The sequence below is a fragment of the Balaenoptera borealis genome, assembly GCF_965194805.1.
Source record: "Balaenoptera borealis genome assembly, chromosome: 2".
NCBI lineage: Eukaryota > Metazoa > Chordata > Mammalia > Artiodactyla > Balaenopteridae > Balaenoptera > Balaenoptera borealis.
In genome coordinates, this window is record NC_138867.1 from 121,431,423 (window position 1) to 121,454,368 (window position 22,946).

General features: G+C 40.7%; 1 protein-coding gene and 1 long non-coding RNA gene across 7 annotated transcripts in view; one reads left to right on the forward strand and one right to left on the reverse strand.

The window, feature by feature from the left end:
* ARHGAP26 (Rho GTPase activating protein 26) overlaps positions 1-22,946 on the forward strand; it is a 466,073-nt gene that overhangs the window by 352,338 nt on the left and 90,789 nt on the right. For all 6 annotated transcript variants that reach the window (XM_082382702.1, XM_082382705.1, XM_082382704.1 and 3 more), the window contains exon 18: positions 6,171-6,330. In XM_082382702.1, the coding sequence (XP_082238828.1) occupies positions 6,171-6,330 (160 nt within the window). The remainder of the gene's footprint in view (positions 1-6,170; positions 6,331-22,946) is intronic.
* Positions 1-22,946, reverse strand: part of LOC309624593 — a 1,127,080-nt gene that overhangs the window by 34,359 nt on the left and 1,069,775 nt on the right. The window lies entirely within an intron of this gene.

Sequence of the window (22,946 nt, forward strand, 5' to 3'; positions counted from 1 at the left end):
CTTAACTTCTCAGTGCTTCAGTTTTCTCATCTGTAAAATGGCAGTGATAGTCTTACCTACTTGTCTCAAGGAGCTCTCTTGAAGATTATACTGGGTAAAAGTATCCATCATAAGCACTCAGTTATTCAAAGCTTCAAATCTGGCTTCTCACTGGATAACCATTCCCAGAAAGATGTTAAATATGGTTGGTGAGCATGACCCCAGTAAGTACACGGAAAAATTTATTTTAAACTCTCATTCTGGTGCCAGCCATCAGGACAGCCCCGCAAAGCTGTATTTATGGCTCTGATGGATCTCCTTGGCAGAAGCCTCCTCAGCACCATCCAGACTGGTCCCGTCTCACCGAGTGCAGGTGGTATCCAGGCAACACACACACACACACAGTCTGACTCAGTAGAAAACTCGCAGCCAGTGGTGGTGAGGATTCCCCCCACCATTTCCCCACTCTGTACTAAGGATGAAGTTGAAGTTGGTGGAAGGAGCCACACTGACAACCCTTGAAACTAAACTTGCCTTGGATAGCCACAAAAAAAGTATAGTTCCAGCAGCTTCATTTCCAGCTAATCCTTCTTGGCCCCAGAGCTTGGAGGTTCTCTATCCCTGAGAGAGTAGTAGAGAGATAAGTGAGATTTACTGCAGCTTAGGTGCCCACCCACTCAACTACTTTCCGAATTGGAAACCTGGGGCCTACCCAGTGCCTGCCTGTGTGCTACAGGGGATGCACTCCAAGATCTGGATCCAGCCCCCAGTCCTGAGACACTCATGAGAAGGGAAGCAGTCAGGGTAGAAATGTCCCACGGGATTGATTGTGAACATAATCACTTAGAGCTCTGTGTGGCCTCCCGTCAGGGAGGTGTCTAGAACTGGGCTTTGCAGGCAGGTGGGCGGTTAGGGGAGGACTTGCCAGGCAGGCCAGGGGCAAGTTGGTGCCCTTGAAGGCAAAGTGAGTGTGGTGGGTTTGCTGTAGCTTCCTATGAGGCTCTCAGCCTGTTCATGTGAGGCTTATAGGGTAATGATAGAAAATAAGTAATAATATATTTTGAATTTTTCTATGGATTTGAAGTATTTCATAATTTTTAAAAAAGAAGAAATGGAAAAAAAGGATAACCAGAAGAGAAAGATAGCCCTTGAAATACAGGTGGAAGAGACAGGGTTCCTTGCGCCAGGCAGAAGCAGGACACCAGGTGGCACCACCAATTTACAGTGTGACTTAAATTGGCACTTGCTGCTACTTTCACCACTGTCATCACCACTACCCTGACCACCACCATGAACAATACTAGGTGCCATTTAGTAAGCCATTATTTCAGGCCAAGAGATTGACTCACCTAGTCTTATTAATCATCCTTAAACTTTATGAGGTAGGTACTGTTGCTTGTGTTTTATAGGTGAAGAAAGGGGTTTAGAGAAGCCAAGTGACCTGCCTCCTGTCATCCAGCTGGGAATCTCTGTATGACTCCACTCCCTGTGCTATCCTGTCTCCCTTAGCCTTTTTCCCCCCATATTTATAAATTGGAAATAATATTTGTACTCCATACCTATAGAATGACGTTTTTCAAATTTTAAGTCGTGACACATTAGTGGATTGTAAAATTGATTTAGTAGCAGAAAAATGACCAGAATAGAATAAAAAATAACAGAATTTATCACACTTACTGTTTCTGAAACTTGTGCTTCTAGTAACTTGTGTTTCTGATATGCAAGTAGGTATGTGTGTGTACCTCTCTCTATGTGTGTATATATGTATATATGTACTAGTGAAGTGTTATATGGGAAAATATGTTTCCTACCATGGGTTATTGTCAGAAAGTTTGAGAGCTACTATTCTAGACTTATATGAAGTTCAAACAAACATTAAAAAGTGTTGCAGAGCTCCTATAAACTCTAAAACACCTTACAAGTCTAAGTTATCATTACTTAACACTGGAAGCTGAAACAAACAAATAAAGGATGGCAGATAAAAGTGTTGCTGTGCTGTAACCTCCACCCATCTGGTTCATCGCAGATAGTGCTTATCTGTCACCACATTGTGTCCAGTGGAGCCAGGATGCAACTTTGACACTCCTTGACATACCACTGCAGGCCTCAAGATGAAACCTATTTGCAGACCTAGCAACAGGCTTAGGTATTGTTGGTACATCAGGACCAGTCTGTGGTTATAAAGTATTGCTCAGCACTTCCAGAGCTCTGACTCTCATTTAAATGCTAGGAAGACAGATGTGATCCCCAGAACAGCATGGGCATCTCTGCATTACAGGCCCCAGAAGAGTTGCCTCCACTCTCCTCCCCTCATAGTACTCCCCCACCACCATCTTCATCTGGAAGTAATTTACCTCCTTCTGCCTCTCAAAGGGTATCAGACCAATCCAGAGTCCCCATCCATTTTCCCTTGAAGCAAAGGTGGCAAGAGGCCCTTCTGCCATGGCCATTTTCCTTGGAACATGCTCTTTCCTCATGAACCGTAATTCACGAGGGAACCACAGGGAACATGGGGTGCCAATCCCCCACCAACTGCCCTGAAGGCATGCCCCTCAGGAGATGCCCTGCTTCTCAGCTGATGTGGCAAACTCTTAAGAGTCACAAAAGGAACCGGGCTTTCCCTTAAAATCGCATGTGGAAACTGTTTCTCTGCCGCCTGCAAAGGAAGCCTGTAGAATTGGCAGTTGTCTTAGAAGTCTCCACAGAAGAGTCCGCGTGGACCTAGGGAAGGCCTGTCAAAGACTCCCTCAGTGGAATATGCAATAATGCATAAGAGACTCTTGCGTGTGGATTTTAAGTCAAGACTCAACATGACATTCTGGGCTGTGTGGGGAAGAGCTCAAGCAGCTCAGTTACCAACCCGGAAAGCAAGTTCTCTGTGTTTTATAGACCTCACTAATGAATGAGCCCCGTGGCCTCGACTAGACCAGGCTTCCCAGTGCTCTGCTAGCCCTCCTCCCACACATGGGTAAATGCATCAAGTTATAATGGATGGCTGGTGCCAGCAGAGACTGAGGTCTGCGCCTTTCTCTCTGGGATACATAGCAATCTCCAGCCATTAATAATTCATTCTGGAGTAATGAACATAGCTGTACCAAGTTGTGAGCAGTAATAATCAAGCGATAGATCAATTTGTTACCTCAGTGTGCCAAAAGATAATGGTAGTTAGTCATGAAAGTTATAGCCTTTTTCCCCAAAAGTTTCATAAGACTTAGATCAATGTGTTTTTTTAAGCCCTAAAATAAAATGGATCATTAAAAAGGAAATGAGTTATGTTGGGTAGCCTCAAGCTTATTTATATTCAGAGATGCTTATCCACAATTACCATAGCTTTTTTCCAAATGCCTTTGGTCATTTGGGCCAGTAAATCGGAGTAATTATTGCTCATTAATTAAATCTAAGAAATGGAACACAGTTCCAGACTTTGAAAAGGGAGGTTGGGAGAGTTGAGATACATTCCCAAAAAATCATCAATAATAATTTGAGGTTTTCTGAGTAAGTAGCTGGGTTGAGAATTATTGTTTAATGTCTACTCAGAAACTCCCATCATCTTTTAACACCTCATTGAACATTTGTTGTGTTTCTCCTGGGCCCGGGCACTGCTCTCAGCGCTGGTGCTACCAACTAAAATAAGCACGGTCTCTATCCTAAGGCAGCAGTCGAGACCTTAATAACATGTAATAAACCCAGGGGCCAACACTCCTGCCTTCATTGAGGGGTGGAGGGCTGGGGAGAGACTAGACAGAGACTTCAGAAGGGAAGGGAGCCATTGGCGCTGTGCCTTGAAGACCAACAGTTTGCCAAGCAAAGAAAGAAGGGTAAGAGAACGTTCTAGGGAGAGGATTGACAAAGGCAGATAGATGTGAAAGTGGAAAGAGGATGGGTAGTGAATGATTATAATAATCATCACTGCATTTCCCACACGGGAACACATTTAACTGATCCAACAACCTCATGAAGTAGATGTATTATTCACCTCACCCCCTTTTTTAAAAGATGAGGAACCCAAAGCTTAAACATTGAGTCCCTTGCTCAGAGACCCAGAGCTGGGAGGTGACAGAGGGCTTAGAGGTGAGTTGGAAAAGCTGTGCTAGGTCATAGGAGTTTGACATTAAAAACAGTGGAGCCCTCCAATGGTTTATGGTCACCATTATCAGAACATTCCAGCTGTGCAAGCGTTGCTGAACACTGCACATACACTGTGTCACTGTGCTCTCTCTCAGCCACCCAGTGAGGTGTGAGGCCATTGTAGTTTTCAACAGAGGACTGCCTTGAGTGGCGCTAAGTTGTAGACAGTAGCTGGTGGTGGCAGGCAGGGTGCGGCCAAACCCAGAGAGTCTAGTCAGAGAGCCTCGTTAAGAGGCTGTTGCTTTAGTCAGATTGTTGTGTTGAGAAGCGTGATGGTGAAAGTGATCATCATCCAAACCCTATATTTTTATATTGGTCTACAATTTAAAAGTGCTTTCACACATAAATAGCTTGTTGATTCATTTACACAGGGACTTTTGTGACAAGAGGGTAAGTCTACTGACTTGGCTCATTTGGGAGGGGAAGTATAAAGGCATGGAATTCACTTCCTGCACAAAGGAACTGATGTTGAAAGTAGTGGTGTTACAAGCAGCTTGTAAATATGCAGACTTGCTGATTGACTGAGGCCCAGAACCAAAGCCTTTCCCCTTCGCCAGCCTTTCCCCTTGCTTTAACGCTTTCAGACTAGAAACCTGATACAGTTTTGGGTAGAACGGAAAACTATAAGTAACTTCAGGAGATTCAGCTAGAACTCAGAAAATGTTTGTAAAATATTATTACGTGGACCAGAAACAGGCCAAGGCATCAGTGGCAACATCTCCTTGCTGCAGGTATTGTTTAGCAATCAGAAAGCAAGTTCCCTTCCTGACTGGGCTGTTCCACAGTTCATGTTTCATAGACCTAACCATCCCTTTCAGAGGAGGAGCTTTATATGAAATTAGACTTTTAGCCCTAGAAAATGAAAGAAAAATACACATCTGCTGATAAAATTGCTTAATGTAGTATTCAGTAAAGGCTCAGTTTCAAAACCAGCACTTAAAGCAGTAGAACCTCTTTTTCCTCCTACAAAATAGAAGTATCCAAGAGAAACAGTGCAAACATTTATAGAATTGTGTGAAAAACAAATACTCAGTATAAATAGCACTAAATGCCAGGGAGGTATGTCTGTGCAAACTGCCATCTCTGCCCAATTTCTCTCTAGTTTCTAGTAATGAATAGTTTCCTTCTTCTAACAGGTGGAAATATTAGGTGGAAGCCCCTAATATTTTCTTAACAATACTGAGTGGCCTTAACTTTTAACTTATTTGTTGTCAATAGATAATTTGTATATTTTTGTACATGGGACCAGCAAATGAACAATGAAATTTTATGTCTAGGTCATGGTGCCCTGGGTGTGGAGTTCAGATATATGTTTTGAGTAGTTGTTTATCCAGAAATATGCATATGTGTTTAGAAGTTTACTCAGCCCCAATACTCCTGACCCTGTGTGTTCCTTGGACTTTGAGAGTAAGTGACAATATAAACACGGCCATATACATGGATGTACAGTGGTGCATTTTTATTTCTGTTTATGCAACATGTTTGGCTTAATGTAAGCCACGTGTCTAATATGATGGGGCTTTAATACTTTGAGCCTAAAGTGCTGAATTTCCTGACTGAGATCTACCCATTTAAAAAAATTAGGTCTATTTTGGGCCTATATTTGCAAATGTATTAAAGCCATCAGGAGTTTTTAATATTTGCACTAGAGAAAATGCTAATGATCACAGCAGTCTAAGCAGCAGCCAAGTATAAAAGTTGTAACTAAGAGGGATTAGCAGTTACCTGGATTTGCAGAATAGAGGTTCAAATGTGCAAAGGTTCACATTTTGGAAGGCAAGCTGCTTTGGTTGGTTGGTTGGTTGTTTTAGGCAAAATGGAAATTGTAAGGAGTGTCGTATCCTGAAATAGCAAAATAGCCCAAACACTGGAGATTTCTGAACCTTTGGTAGACGAAAATAGGAGTAGAAAAGTCTCTCTTTGGACTCCAGAGGCATCCGAACATGTCCCCAGATCTGGCTCCTACCAGATGAGGCGTCTGAAGATAGGAAGGGTACAGGAGGTCAGCTGTCCATTCATACACTATTCCTCTCATTTGTGCCATTTCTTTTCCTTCCTTCCAGCGTTGCTAACAACCACAAGCAGAATTTGATGACGGTGGCAAACCTTGGCGTGGTGTTCGGACCCACCCTGCTGCGTCCTCAGGAAGAAACAGTAGCAGCCATCATGGATATCAAGTTTCAGAACATTGTCATTGAGATCCTAATAGAAAATCATGAAAAGGTAATATATCATTGGTCACCACAAGTGGAGAATTTACTTGGGGGGGAGCTGAGTTAAAACTGGCCTACAGGGTTGACTCAGGTTCACATCCGTGGTGGCTTTTACACTGTGGTGATGATGACGAAGCTGCTGGTGGTGGTGATGGTGGCGGTGATAGTCATCTTGGGATTGCAGCAGTGGCAACGGTGGCGGTTGTGGTGACGGTAGTGGTGGACAACATATTGGGCATTGCTTTTGTAACAGGAACTGTGTGCTAAGCACTTTACATATGCTGTCCTTTTAACCTCATAACAATCCAGTGAAGGAGGTACTACTAGGAGCCTCATTTTGAAAATGCCCTTTACCCATTTTTTTTTTTTTACTTGGTTGTTTTCTTATGAATTTTTGAGTTTTTTTAAAATATTAGGAATAGTAAACTATTTTCATGTGTGTTTCAAATATTTTTCCTAATCTAGTTTCCTTATAGTTTTATAAATGGTATATTGTTTCATACCATGTGTGTGGTGGGGGGGGCGTGTCTGTCTTTTCCTTTAGGGCACTGGAGTTTCTGGTCTGTCTTAAGAAGGTTGCCCTCACCCCACGTAATGAAATATGTCAACACAGCTGCCCTTAAAAACTGGGGTAGGGGGACATGAAACTCCACCCATCTATCCCACCTCAGTTCCTGGTAGCACATCCCTCTGAAGCTTCTCAGAACCTGCAGGGCCCCCTAGGGCACCATTTGACAGCCCAAGGTGCTGGGATATAATAAAGATGCTGTTCCTCCTAAATAAAACCTTTACCTAGAAAGGTGAATGAATTGCACTAGATCACCTGCCAAATAAATCTAGCATCTGACCGCTAACCACCTGCACTGATGACACTCCAAAATAAGCCATCATCAGCTCTTGTCTGGATTTTTACAGGAGCCTCCTAATTTGTTTCCCTGTTCCCACCCTTGGCCTGTCTATAAGCCACCAGAATGAGATTTTTTTAGTGTTAGATCAAATAGTATCAGTTGTCTGCTAAGAACCATCCAGTGGCTTCGCATTTCACAGAGTGAGAGTCAGAGCTCTCCCAGGAGCCTTGAATGTCCTACAGGGTCTCTGCTCTCCCCTCTGTTACTTGCCTCATCTCACCTCCTACAGCCTTCTCCTTGAGTTCCCTCCTACGGCCACCTTGACTGCCTTGCTGGTCCTTGCACACGGCACACGCTCCCACCTCAAGGGCTTTGCAGTTGCCGTTCGCAGTGCCTGGAACACTCTTCGTCCTGGCATACTTCTTCACCTCCTTCAAGCCTAAGTGAGGCCCACCGACATCTCTCTATTTTAAACTGCGAACAGTCTCAACCCCAGCATTCCCCCTCCCCTTGATCATGCTGTCTCTCTCCATAGCACTTATCACTTTCTGGCATACTATATAATTTACTTATTGATTACACCTATTGCCTTTCTGGCCTCTTCTAGAATGTGTGTATCATGATAGCAGGGACTTTGGTCTGTTTTGTTCTGTGCTTTGTCCCCAGTTCCTCAATATGCGCTCAGTGCATATGTTAGTTGGATGAATGGATGGGCTCTTGTGATAGCTAACCTCCAAAGTGGCTCCCAGTAACCCCTGTCTCCTAGTAGTCGCTCGCTTGTGTATCCTTTTCCAACTGTGAATAAGCGATCGGCACTGATCCCAATGTGATCAGTAGGAATTGATCAATAGGAAATGGCAAAAATAATGGTCTGTGACTTTGCTGAGCAGTCCTAAGACCTCGTCGCATTTGCCTTGGTTTCTGGACTTGCTCACTCCGGGGCAAGCAAGCCACCATGTTGTGATGGTGGTCACACAGCCCAGTGGAGAGAAAGTGAGGCTGCCTACTAACAACCAGACCAAGTTGCCAGCCATGTGTAAGTCAGCCACTTTGGAAGTGAATCCTCCAGCCCTAGTCATGCCTTCAGATGATATAGCCCCAACTGACACCTTGAGTGCAACCACATAAGAGACCACTGAGCTAAGCTTCTCCTGAATACCTGACTCACAGAAAATGGGAGAGATATTAAATGTTTTAAGCCACTAAGTTTGGGGGATAATTTGTTATAGAGCATGAATAATTACTAAAGAATCTCTGAATATAAACTTTCACAGAGTAACAGAGGTCTCCTGCAAAATTGTGTAAACAACATAGCCTTTTTCTTACATGGTTAATAAAGAGATATGAAATCAGATAATTTATTTGAAGAAATTATCTTCTCTTTCTCTCAAACTTTGGACTCTGTCCAACCACTTCCCACAAATATAGTAAATCAGGTATAAAAGAAGATTATGTTATGTATGATGAAAATGAACTTGGAAAAAGGGAATATAATCAAATAGCAGTTAATAGCATGTTTTCTAAAAACAATCCACTCGGATTTAAATCTGTTACCTCTTAATAGCTCTGTGACCATGAGCAGATTACTCAACCTCTCTATGCTCATAAAAGTACTTTCAGTACAGTGTAACTGCTGTGACGAATAACCCCAAAATATCAGTGACTCAGGACAATAGAAATTTATCTCTTGCTCACATACCAGTTTACTGTGGGTATTCTGGGGGTGGGATACTGACTGCACCATGATTCAGCAACCCAGGTTCCTTCCATCTCGTAGCTCTCTGCCTTCTGCTCTGCAGATCCCTGCAATCGACCAGTTGGTGGGGGAAAGGAGAGAGCGAGGAGAATTGAGTAAGATTATATGGGCCAAGCCTAGAAGATGCTTTCCTTATTTTCTCCGCCGTTCCATTGGCAGAACTCAGTCATGTGACCCCATCCAACTGCAAGGGAGGCTGGGAAAGCACCCAGCTGTGCAGAGCAAAGGGAAGCAAGTTTGATGACCAGCTAGCCAGTGAGCCACCTCCCTTCATCTGGTTTGTTGTGAGGATTAGATAAGGTGATTTATGTAAAAGACTTAGCCAAGAATCCAGCAAGGAGTAAGTGTCAATAACTGTAAACCATTGTTTTTAGCAGTCTCAACAGAATTCTCTGAAAATAGAGCATAAGTCCATCTCTGAGTGTCACATATGCCCCTTTCTCAAAATGATAATTTTTAAACTTAATCTTTTGTTAAATAAAATAATATTAAATGTTGAGACAGATTTCTAAGGAGTTTGATTATGTTTCACGTCCCTAAGGGGTATATACGAGCTTATAGCAGGCAACATCTAATGATTTTTCAACCTTAGCTGTTTTTTGGTGTCCTTGGGCCTTTAAAGCCAGAAAACATTCAAAAGTAGCGTGATAGGAAAAAGACCGGATACTGCTAATAACAATATTGAAACTTGTGTAAACAAGCAGCCATCCCGCCTTGAGCACAAAGTATAGAAATAGAAATGAAATATGAAATGCATGGCCAGGCCTGCAAGTATATGGGCAGAAACTGGTGAAAATACTCATCTGGTTTGGTGGATTGTAAATTATGTTCCTCTATGCTGTGTATCTGGTGAGGTACATATTAAAAGAGTATTACAGTGCTTCATTATATGTTCTTCTTCATTAGTCTGTGCGAGAGAGTGGGATGATTCACAGCGAGATTTATGTTCCTGTGGAAGCCAGTGCAGGAGTGTCAGTGGAAACATTCCTAGGATGAAGGCTGCAGCAGAGTGTATGTCTCCAGTCCTGAGGGAGCTAGTGTACCACCATGATAGAGGTTTTTAACCTGGGATCCATGATGGGCCAAAGTTATATGCAAGACCTGTGTATGTACATGATTCTGGGAAGAAAGTCATTAATATTCATCAGGCTTGCCTTTCTGGTAAAAACAACTTAGAATAAGGCAGTTTGACTCCTTTTCAAATGTCGTTTCAGGCCTGATCTGGTATAAAGTCAGCAGATGCTGCCTTAGCCTCCTTTGGAAACCTGTGATGTTCACCTCACAGGAACCCAAAGCATACATGGCCATGTCCTGAGAGCCCCTGGCTTTCTGGAGACAATGCTTTGGAGGAATTTCCTGCCAAGGGAATTTGACATTATCCATCAACAGAGCATGTTTTTGTCCTCAGGTGAATATTGTCATCTTCCTTTAAAATCCACAATATGAAGATCTTAGTTAACAGTATTTAATGAGCGTTCCCTTAGGCTTGGCTGTAATTTTCTAGAGACATAAATGCACACACAAATGTCGTAAGTGACTGCTTCTCTAAATTTATTGTCAGAAGTTGGACAAAATCCTGAAACCTCACTTGAAGAAATGCTTTCCAACAGCATCATTTCGTCTTGTCCCCCAACAAGCATTTGATAGCAAATGCCCTCTTGCTTGAACAAGCCCTAATACAGGTGTTAACTGTATGTCTCCCACAGTTAGTGGTATAATACTCTCTCTCGTGTTGTTAAGAACATTTTACATAAGATGTGTACTTTGTGCCTTGGAATAAAATTGGGAGGGACCCAGGAATAAGTAGAAGACAGCACAGAAGGAGGGTATAGAAACCCAGGCATGTAGCCTTTGGAGCCACTCAGAGAGAGAGAGAGAGAGAGAGAGAGAGATAGGGAACCATAAGATGTCTGTTTCAGTTATCTGTTGCTTCATAACAGATCATCTACAAACCTAGTGACGTAAAACAGCAATGACTTTTTTTGCTCACAAATCTGTGGACCAGAAATCTGAGGAGGGCTCACGTGTGTTCCAAGCTGCAATGGTTTTACTGCAACTGGTGGATCCAAGATGACCTTACTCCACATGTCTGGGACCTTGGTACTAGCTGTTGGCTGGGACACCTTGGTCCTCCTCCACATGCCCTCTCTCTCCATGGGATCTCTCATCATTTAGTAGTCCAGGCCAAACTCAAGAGGGCAAACACAGAAGCCGCAAGACCTCTGAAATCCTAGGCCTAGAATAGACAAAGTGTCACTTCAGCTACATTCTGTTGGTCAAAGCAAGTCACAAGTCCAGCCAGATTGAAGGGGCAGGAAATAGACCCCACCTCTGGATGGGAGGAGCAGTGTGCATGCACAGGCGTGGGAGGAATTGTGGGCTGCCGTTTTTGCAGATGATCTCCCAGAATGCCTCACTCCCCATCACTGGCAGGTTTGCATGTAGTTCCCATTGGAGAGGCTTCCCTTTCTTATTAGTGGCTGCAACTGCTCAGCGTTTCTTTTTTCTTTTTTTCTTTTTTTAACATGTGAACATATTCCCCCCCCTCCTTTTCTTATTGGAATATAATTGCTTTACAATGTTGTGTTAGTTTCTGCTGTACAAGCGAAGTGAATCAGCTATATGTATACATATACCCCCTCCCTCTTGGACCTCCCTCCCAGCCCCCCCCCCATCCCACCCATCTAGGTCATCACAGAGCACCGAGCTGAGCTCCCTGTGCTATACAGTAGGTTCCCACTACCTATCTGTTTTACACATAGTAGTATATTTATGTCAAACCTAATCTCCCAATTCATCCCACCCTCCCCTTCCCCCGTGTCCACATGTCCATTCTCTATGTCTGTGTTTCTATTCCTGCCCTGCAAATAGGTTCATCTGTACCATTGTTCTAGATTCCACATATATGCGTTAATATATGATATTTGCTTTTCTCTTTCTGACTTACTTCACTTTGTATGACAGACTCTAGGTCCATCCACATCTCCACAAATGACCCAATTTCATTGCTTTTGATGGCTGAATAATATTACATTGTATGTATGTACCACATCTTCTTTATTCATTCATCTGTTGATGGACATTTAGGTTGCTTCCATGTCCTGGCTATTGTAAATAGTGCTGCAGTGAATATTGGGGTACATGTCTCTTTTTGAATTATGGTTTTCTCAGGGTAAAGGCCCAGTAGTAGGATTGCTGAGTCATATGGTAGTTCTACTGTTAGTTTTTTAAGGAACCTCCATAGTGTTCTCCATAGTGTCTGTATCAATTTACATTCCCAACAACAGTGCAAGAGGGTTCCCTTTTCTCCACACCCTCTCCAGCATTTATTGTTTGTAGATTTTTTGATGATGGCCATTCTGACCAGTGTGAGATGATATGTCATTGTAGTTTTGATATGCATTTCTCTAATAGTGATGTTGAGCATCTTTTCATGTGCCTCTTGGCCATCTGTGTGTCTTCTTTGGAGAAATGTCTATTTAGGTCTTCTGCCCATTTTTTGATTGGGTTGTTTGATTTTTTTTTTTTTTTTTTGATATTGACCTTGCATGAGCTGCTTGTAAATTTTGGAGATTAATCCTTTGTCAGTTGCTTTGTTTGCAAATATTTTCTCCCATTCTGAGGGTTGTCTTTTTGCCTTGTTTATGGTTTCCTTTGCTGTGCAAAAGCTTTTAAGTTTAATTAGGTCCCATTTGTTTATTTTTGTTTTTATTTCCATTTCTCTAGGAGGTGGATCCAAAAAGATATTGCTGTGATTTATGTCAAAGAGTGTTTTTCCTATGTTTTCCTCTAAGAGTTTTATAGTGTTCTGTCTTAAATTTAGGTCTTTAATCCATTTTGAGTTTATTTTCGTGTATGGTGTTAGGTAATGTTCTAATTTCATTCTTTTACACGTAGCTGTCCAGTTTTCCCAGCACCACTTATTGAAGAGACTCTCTTTTCTCCATTATATATTCTTGCCTGCTTCATCATAGATTAGTTGACCATAGGTGCGTGGGTTTATCTCTGGGCTTTCTATCCTGTTCCATTGATCTATTTTTCTGTTTTTGTGCCAGTACCATATTGTCTTGATTACTGTAGCATTGTAGTATACTCTGAAGTCAGGGAGTCTGATTCCTCCAGCTCCATTTTTTTTTTTCTCAAGATAGCTTTCGCTATTCGGGGTCTTTTGTGTCTCCATACACATTTTAAGATTTTTTTGTTCTAGTTCTGTGAAAAATGCCACTGGTAATCTGATAGGGATTGCATTGAATCTGTAGATTGCTTTGGGTAATATAGTCACTTTCACAATATTGATTCTTCCAGTCCATGAACATGGTATATCTCTCCATCTGTTTGTGTCTTCTTTGACACAGACAGGTCTTTTACCCCTTTAGGTAGGTTTATTCCTAGGTATTTTATTCTTTTTGTTGCAGTCGTAATTGGGATTGTTTCCTTAATTTCTCTTTCTGATCTTTTGTTTTCAGTGCATCAGAATGCAAGAGATTTCTGTGCATTAATTTTGTATCCTGCAACTTTACCAAATTCATTGATTAGCTCTAGTAGTTTTCTGGTGGCATCTTTAGGATTTTCTATGTATAGCATCATGTCATCTGCAAACAGTGACGGTTTTACTTCTTCTTTTCCAATTTGTATTTCTTTTATTTCTTTTTCCTCTATGATTGCCGTGGCTAGGACTTCCAAAACTATGTTGAATAACAGTGGTGAGAGTGGACATCCTTGTCTTTTTCCTCATCTTAGAGGAAATGCTTCCAGTTTTTCACCATTGAGAATGATGTTTGCTGTGGGTTTGTCATATATGGCCTTTATTATGTTGAGGTAGGTTCCCTCTTTGCCCACTTTCTGGAGAGTTTTTATCATAAATGGGTGTTGAATTTTGTCAAAAGCTTTTTCTGCATCGATTGAGATGATCATATGGTTTTTCTCCTTCAATTTGTTAATATGGTTAATCACATTGATTGATTTGCATATATTGAAGAATCCTTGCATCCCTGGGATAAATCCCACTTGATCATGGTGTATGATCCTTTTAATGTGTTGTTGGATTCTGTTTGCTGGTATTTTGTTGAGGATTTTTGCATCTAGGTTCATCAGTGATATTGGTCTATAATTTTCTTTTTTTGTAGTATCTTTGTCTGGTTTTGGTATCAGGGTGATGGTGGCCTTATAGAACGAGTTTGGGAGTGTTCCTCCCTCTGCAATTTTTTGGAAGAGTTTGAGAAGGATGGATGTCAGCTCTTCTCTAAATGTCTGATAGAATTCTCCTATGAAGCCATTTGGTCCTGGACTTTTGTTTGTTGGAAGATTTTTAATTACAGTTTCAATTTCATTACTTGTGATTGGTCTGTTTATATTTTCTAAATCTTCTTGGTTCTGTCAATGGTCTTCTGTTTCTCCTCAGCACTGCCATTTTTTACATAACCAGGGGGCATGCAACATTTGGTGGTAGTGACAAGTTCAGTCCTCACATAACCTTTGTAAGCCTCAGTATGGAGAGCTAACTCATCAGTGTCTAAAACTGGGAAAACATCTTTGTGTTTAAAATTGACATTTAGAAGACAGTGAGTTTTCTCCTGGTGAGAAAATTCAGTTTCTTTTTCCTCATAAAACATCTTTTTTGAAGAGAAGGAAAAAGGCTTCTGTGCTTTAACTGGTTAAAGCATATGGCCTTTCCTCTCCACCCCTCCCCTTTCTCCTCCTCCCCCTCCTCCCTCTCCCTCATTGTTTACTGAGGATTAACACTAGACATTCAGACAAAGGGTTAAAAATGAAGATAACTCCTGAACTGCTTTATGTTGTCCCTGGCACATCCACACACCCTCAAGACAGCAGCTGTTTAGAAACTAAAAGAGCCTGAACCAAGATGGCAGAGTAGAAGGACATGCTCTCACTCCCTCTTGCGAGAACACCAGAGTCACAACTAACTGTTGAACAATCACCGACAGGAAGACACTGGAACTCACCAAAAAAGAAACCCCACATCCAAAGACAAAGGAGAAGCCACAAAGAGACAGTAGGAGGGGCGCAATCACAATAAAATCAAATCCCATAACTGCTGGGTGGGTGACTCTCAAACTGGAGAACACTTATACCACAGAAGGCCACCCACTGGAGTGAAGGTTCTGAGCCCCACGTCAGGCTTCCGAACCTGGGGGTCTGGCAACGGGAGGAGGAATTCCTGGAGAATCAGACTTTGAAGGCTAGCGGGATTTGATTACAGGACTCTGACAGGACTGGGGGAAAGAGAGACTCCATTCCTGGAGGGCACACACAAAGTAGTGTGCACACTGGAATCCAGGGGAAGGAGCAGTGACCCCAGGGGAGACTGAACCAGACCTACATGCTAGTGTTGGAGGGTCTCCTGCAGAGGCAGTGGGTGGCTGTGGCTCACCGTGAGGACAGGGACACTGACAGCAGAAGTTCTGGGAAGTACTCCTTGGCGTGAGCCCTCCCAGAGTCCGCCATTAGCCCTGCCAAAGAGCCTGCAGGCTCCAGTGTTGGGTCGCCTCAGGCCAAACAACCAACAGGGAGGGAACCCAGCCCCACCCATCAGCAGTCAAGCGGATTAAAGTTTTACTGAGTTCTGCCTACCAGAGCAACAGCCAGCTCTACCCACCACCAGTCCCTCCCATCAGGAACCTTGCACAAGCCTCTTAGATAGCCTCATCCACCAGAGGGCAGACAGCAGAAGCAAGAAGAACTACAGTCCTGCAGCCTTTGGAACAAAAACCACATTCACAAAAAGACAGACAAGATGAAAAGGCACAGGGCTATGTACCAGGTGAAGGAACAAGATAAAACCCTAGAGAAACAACTAAATGAAGTGGAGATAGTCAACCATCCAGAAAAAGAATTCAGAATAATGATAGTGAAGATGATCCAGGACCTCAGAAAAAGAATGGAGGCAAAGATCGAGAAGATGAAAGAAATGTTTAACAAAGACCTAGAAGAATTAAAGAACAAACAAACAGAGATGACCAATACAATAACTGAAATGAAAACTACACTAGAAGAAATCAATAGCAGAATAACTGAGGCAGAAGAACGGATAAGTGACCTGGAAGACAGAATAGTGGAATTCACTGCTGCGGAACAGAATAAAGAAAAAAGAATGAAAAGAAATGACGACAGCCTAAGAGACCTCTGGGACAACATTAAACACAGCCACATTCACATTTTAGGGGTCCCAGAAGGAGAAGAGAGAGAGAAAGGACCAGAGAAAATATTTGAAGAGATTATAGTCAAAAACTTCCCTAACATGGGAAAGGAAATAGCCACCCAAGTCCAGGAAGTGCAGAGAGCCCCATACAGGATAAACCCAAGGAGAAACATGCCAAGACACATAATAATCAAATTGATAAAAATTAAAGACAAAGAAGAATTATTGAAAGCAGCAAGGGAAAAATGACAAATAACATACAAGGGAACTCCCATAAGATTAACAGCTGATTTCTCAGCAGAAACTCTACAAGCCAGAAGGGAGTGGCATGATATACTTAAAGTGATGAAAGGGAAGAACCTACAACCAAGATTACTCTACCCGGCAAGGATCTCATTCAGATTCGATGGAGAAATCAAAAGCTTTACAGACAAGCAAAAGCTAAGAGAATTCAGCACCACCAAACCCGCTCTACAACAAATGCTAAAGGAACTTCTCTAAGTGGGAAACACAAGAGAAGAAAAGGACCTACAAAAACAAAAACAAAACAATTAAGAAAATGGTCATAGGAACATACATATTGATAATTACCTTAAAAGTGAATGGATTAAATGCTCCAACCAAAAGATACAGGCTTGCTAAATGGAGACAAAGACAAGACCCATATATATGCTGTCTACAACAGAACCACTTGAGACCTAGGGACACATACAGACTGAAAGTGAGGGGATGGAAAAAGATATTCCATGCAAGTGGAAATCAAAAGAAAGCTGGAGTAGCGATACTCATATCAGATAAAATAGACTTTAAAGAATGTTACAAGAGACAAGGAAGAATACTACATAATGATCAAGGGATCAATCCAAGAGGAAGATATAACAGTTATAAATATATATGCAGCCAACATAGGAGCACCTCAATACATAAGGCAACTGCTAACAGCTATAAAAGAGGAAATCAACAGTAACACAATAATAGTGGGGGACTTTAACACCTCACTTACACCAATGGACAGATCATCCAGACAGAAAATTAATAAGGAAACAAAAGCTTTAAATGATACATTAAACAAGATGGACTTATTTGATATTTATAGGACATTCCATCCAAAAACAACAGAATACACCTTCTTCTCAAGTGCTCATGGAACATTCTCCACGATATATCATAGCTTAGGTCACAAATCAAGCCTTGGTAAATATAAGAAAATTGAAATCATATCAAGTATCTTTTCCGACCACAACACTATAAGAGTAGATATCAATTACAGCAAAAAATCTGTAAAAATAGAAACACATGGAGGCTAAACAATACATTACTAAATAACCAAGAGATCACTGAAGAAATCAAAGAGGAAATCAAAAAATACCTAGAGACAAATTACAATGAAAACACGATGATCCAAAACCTATGGGATGCGGCAAAAGCAGTTCCAAGAGAGAAGTTTGTAGCATTACAAGCCTATCTCAAGAAACAAGAAAAATCTCAAATAAACAGTCTAAGCTTACACCTAAAGGAACTAGAGGAAGAAGAATGAACAAAACCCAAAGTTAGCAGAAGGAAAGAAATCATAAAGATCAGAGCAGAAATAAATGAAATAGAAACAAAGAAAACAATAGCAAGGGTCAATAAAACTAAAAGCTTGTTCTTTGAGAAGATAAACAAAATTGATAAACCATTAGCCAGACTCATCAAGAAAAAGAGGGAGGGGACTCAAATCAATAAAATTAGAAATGAAAAAGGAGAAGTTACAACAGACACTGCAGAAATACAAACCATCCTAAGAGACTACTACAAGCAACTCTATTCCAATAAAATGGACAACCTGGAAGAAATGGATAAATTCTTAGACAGGTATAACCTTCCGAGACTGAACCAGGAAGAAATAGAAAATATGAACAGACCAATCACAAGTAATGAAATTGAAACTGTGATTAAAAATCTTCCAACAAACAAAAGTCCAGGACCAGATGGCTTCACAGGTGAATTCTATCAAACATTTAGAGAAGAGCTAACACCCATCCTTCTCAAATTCTTCCAAAATATAGCAGAGGGAGGAACACTCCCAAGCTCATTCTATGAGGCCACCATCACCCTGATACCAAAACCAGACAAAGATACCACAAAAAAAGAAAATTACAGACCAATATCACTGATGAATATAGATGCAAAAATCCTCAACAAAATACTAGCATACAGAATCCAACAATGCATTAAAAGGATCATACACCATGATCAAGTGGGATTTATCCCAGGGATGCAAGGATTCTTCAATATATGCAAATCAATCAATGTGATTAACCATATTAACGAATTGAAGGAGAAAAACCATATGATCATCTCAATTGATGCAGAAAAAGCTTTTGACAAAATTCAACACCCATTTATGATAAAAACTCTCCAGAAAGTGGGCATAGATGGAACCTACCTCAACATAATAAAGGCCATATACGACAAACCCACAGCAAACATCATTCTCAATGTTGAAAAACTGAAAGCATTTCCTCTTAGATGAGGAACAAGACAAGGATGTCCACTCTCACCACTGTTATTCAACATAGTGTTGGAAGTCCTAGCCACAGCAATCAGAGAAGAAAAAGAAATAAAAGGAATACAAATTGGAAAGAAGTAAAACTGTCACTGTTTGCAGATGACATGGTACTATGCATAGAGAATCTTAAAGATGACACCAGAAAACTACTAGAGCTAATCGTTGAATTTGGTTAAGTTGCAGGATACAAAATTAATGCACAGAAATCTCTTGGATTCCTATATACTAATGATGAAAAATCTGAAAGAGAAATTAAGGACACTCCCATTTACCATTGCAACAAAAAGAATAAAATATCTAGGAATAAACCTACCTAGTGAGACAAAAGACCTGTATGCAGAAAACTATAAGACACAGATGAAAGAAATTAAAGATGATACCAGCAGATGGAGAGACATACCATGTTCTTGGATTGGAAGAATCAGTAATATGAAAATGACTATACTACCCATAGCAATCTACAGATTCAATGCAATCCCTATCAAATTACCAATGGCATTTTTTACAGAACTAGAACAAAAAATCTTAAAATGTGTATGGAGACACAAAAGACCCCGAATAGCCAAAGCAATCTTGAGGGAAAAAAGCGGAGCTGGAGGAATCAGACTCCCTGACTTCAGACTATACTACAAAGCTACAGTAATCAAGACAATATGGTACTGGCACAAAAACAGACATATAGATCAATGGAACAAGATAGAAAGCCCAGAGATAAACCCACGCACCTATGGTCAGCTAATCTATGACAAAGGAGGCAAGGATATACAATAGAGAAAAGAGAGTCTCTTCAGTAAGTGGTGCTGGGAAAACTGGACAGCTACGTGTAAAAGAATGAAATTAGAACACTCCGTAACACCATACACAAAAATAAACTCAAAATGGATTAGAGCCCTAAATGTAAGACTAGACACTATAAAACTCTTAGAGGAAAACATAGGAAGAACACTCTTTGACATAAATCACAGCAAGATATTTTTTGATTCACCTTCTAGAGTAATGGAAATAAAAGCAAAAATAAACAAATGGGACCTAATGAAACTTCAAAGCTTTTGCACAGCAAAGGAAACCATAAACAAGACGGAAAGGGAACCCTCAGAATGGGAGAAAATATTTGCAAACGAATCAACGGACAAAGGATTAATCTCCAAAATATATAAACAGCTCATGCAGCTCACTATTAAAAAAACAAATAACCCAATCCAAAAATGGGCAGAAGACCTAAATAGACATTTTTCCAAAGAAGACATACAGATGGCCAAGAAGCACATGAAAAGCTGCTCAACATCAGTAATTATTAGAGAAATACAAATCAAAACTACAATGAGGTATCACCTCACACCACTTAGAATGGCCATCATCAGAAAATCTAGAAACAAGAAATGCTGGAGAGGGTGTGGAGAAAAGGGAACCCTCTTGCACTGTTGTTGGGAATGTAAATTGATACAGCCACTATGGAGAACAGTATGGAGATTCCTTGAAAAACTAAAAATAGAATTACCATATGATCCAGCAATCCCACTACTGGGCATATACCCAGAGAAAACCATATTTCAAAAAGACACATGCACCCCAATGTTCATTGCAGTACTATTTACAATAGCCAGGTCATGGAAGCCACCTAAATGCCCATCGACAGATGAATGGATAAAGAAGATGTGGTACATATATACAGTGGAATATTACTCAGCCCTAAAAAGGAACGAAATTAGGTCATTTGTTGATATGTGGATGGATCTAGAGACTGTCATACAGAGTGAAGTAAGTCAGAAAGAGAAAAACAAATATCGTATATTAACGCATATATGTGGAACCTAGAAAAATGGTACAGCTGCACCAGTTTGCAGGGCAGAAATTGAGACACAGATGTAGAGAACAAACGTATGGACACCAAGGCGGGAAAGCGGCGGGGGGGATGGGGGGGTGGTGTGATGAATTGGGCGATTGGGATTGACATGTATACACTGTGTATAAAATTGATGACTAATGAGAACCTGCTGTATAAGAAAATAAATAAAATAAAATTCAAAAATTCAAAAAAAAAGGAGACAGAAGCTTTGTTTAGAAAAAGAAGAAAAAAGACAGCACCTGTTTGTCTAGAAACATCCCCTGCTGATCATCTCTTGTCACAGAGAACCCACCTGTTTCTCGTTCGTGGGAGCCTTAGTGATGTGTTTCTTAACGACATTCAGTTTGGTCAAATTAAATACGCTAACCACATACTTACCCTGTTGTGATGCTTCAGAAACTTGGTCCTTCACCTCCTGCACAGCCTTGGGGAGGGGAGCAATGTTTGGACCAATTTGTACAAAATATATATCCCAAAGTAAGTGAAGGCAGAGAGGACAAAGCCAGAAGATATGGATTTGCATGGGGGCTCCTGATAATTGTTCTTTTTCCATGTTGGTAATACATACTGATTTATTTACTCAGTTGAAGGTAATGGGTCTTTTTAATGTACATAGTCTAGCAGTAATAATAATAATGATAGTAATAGCTAACTTTTACTTACAGCTTATTGTCTGCAAGGCATCGTGCTAAGCAGCCTTATAGTCATCATTTCATTTATTTTTCACAGCAACACTATAAGGTCAGTATTTTTAGCTCTATTTTACAAATTTTGAACCTAGAGTCCAGAGAGTTGAAAAAACAGCTTGTTAGGAGAGGAACTAGGGTTGAACTTAGGACTCCTTTCATAACCCAAGCTATTAAATCTATTCTTGTTAATCTCTAGTGACTGCATTTATTGAGCACCTACTCTTGACCTAAGATAAATGAGACAGGACCTTTTTTCCCAAGGCCCTCCTGTTTTCTCAGGATATAACTAACCATAATATAGTGTGCTAAGTGACATCCAGTAAGATGAATGAAGTGTGTGGTACCACTGAGGAGAAATAATTTAATTCTGCTTGTACCTGGCTCTGACAGATAAATAGGCAATTTCTAGGCAGAGCAAGAGTGGAGATGGGGGGACAGCCTTCCAGAGGAACATTAATCAGTTAATCAACATCAATCAGCTCGTGTGTATTAAAACGAAATGGTTGTGAAAGAACTTTGGGTTATGTTAGCAAGTGGTCAGAGATGATGCCAAAGATTGGATTGAGCCTGTTTTTCAAGGGTCTTGAAAGCTATGGGAAAAGGTTGGCATTTACTTCTGAAAAATGGGAGCTCTCAGGGGATTCCAAGTAGAGAGGTAAAATGATTGTATCAGCACTTGAGAAAGACATCCCTGGAAGGTGAACCAGATTGTACTCTGGTTGCTGATATCAGAGTCACTCATTAAATAAAAACAAAACCATAGAGTTTACCACACTGTAGTAAACTTGTGGCTATATATTTTAAAAGTCTTGCTTAGAGACTGTAACCTTTGACCTACAGCCTTTACTTATTATAGGGTAGAGTAGGATCCTAACGGCTTTTATTTGGGTCTTTTTGCCAGACTTCCTAAAGGGAAATAGTAGCTCATGGCATCATTTCCCATCAACAGCTCCATACCCTGGACTCGACTTGGATTATCTGAAAGCTAAAGAACAGACTTGAGAGTCTGGCTCTTTTTATCTGTAGTCAGATTTCAGAGTTAAAAGTTCAGAGGGCAAAGACTTTGGCTCTTTCTCTGTTTATTTTAAGGTAATAATTATTTTAAGTTACCATTTCTATATGCACAGAATCTTTACCCAGCTCACACCTTGTCACCCTGAGCCTTAAAACATCAATAAGCCCAATACTTGGGGTTATAGTGGAAGTTATCAATATTTATATGCATCTAGTTAAGGTTTCAAAATACTGAACGCTGTCATTGTTCAAGATACTGAAAAGCCCAGAAATTCTGCAATTTCTTACAAGGTTTTCCTTTTATTTCTCTTTTTAAAGGTTAGCTTGCCAATGACTTTGAAAAATTTAAATGTCTAGGAAAAACAATCCTGCCAAGAATCAAACTGCCACCTTTTCATAGATTTGGTTAAACATGAAATCTCAGATTATGTGTATGTCTTAACATCTTCCTGTTAAGTTCCAACACGTAATAGTAGGATTGTTTTGAACAGTCCACGATGTTTCTTTTGACTGTGGCATTCAAAAGGGTTTCTGCACATGAAGCAGGACATGGGTGTGTACATGTGCCCATGCACCATGTGCTTTTATCAGTAATGTTCCTTTTAATGGCTATTGATGTTTTACAAAATAAGTTATCATGATTCTTTTTCCAGTCTATCAGTAGGCTTTGGAAGAGGTAAGAGTGGTGATCTTTGAGTTGTTAATTCTTAGAAACGCCCAAAGATCAGTGCCCCTTTTTAATACATGTTAACTTTTAATCTTA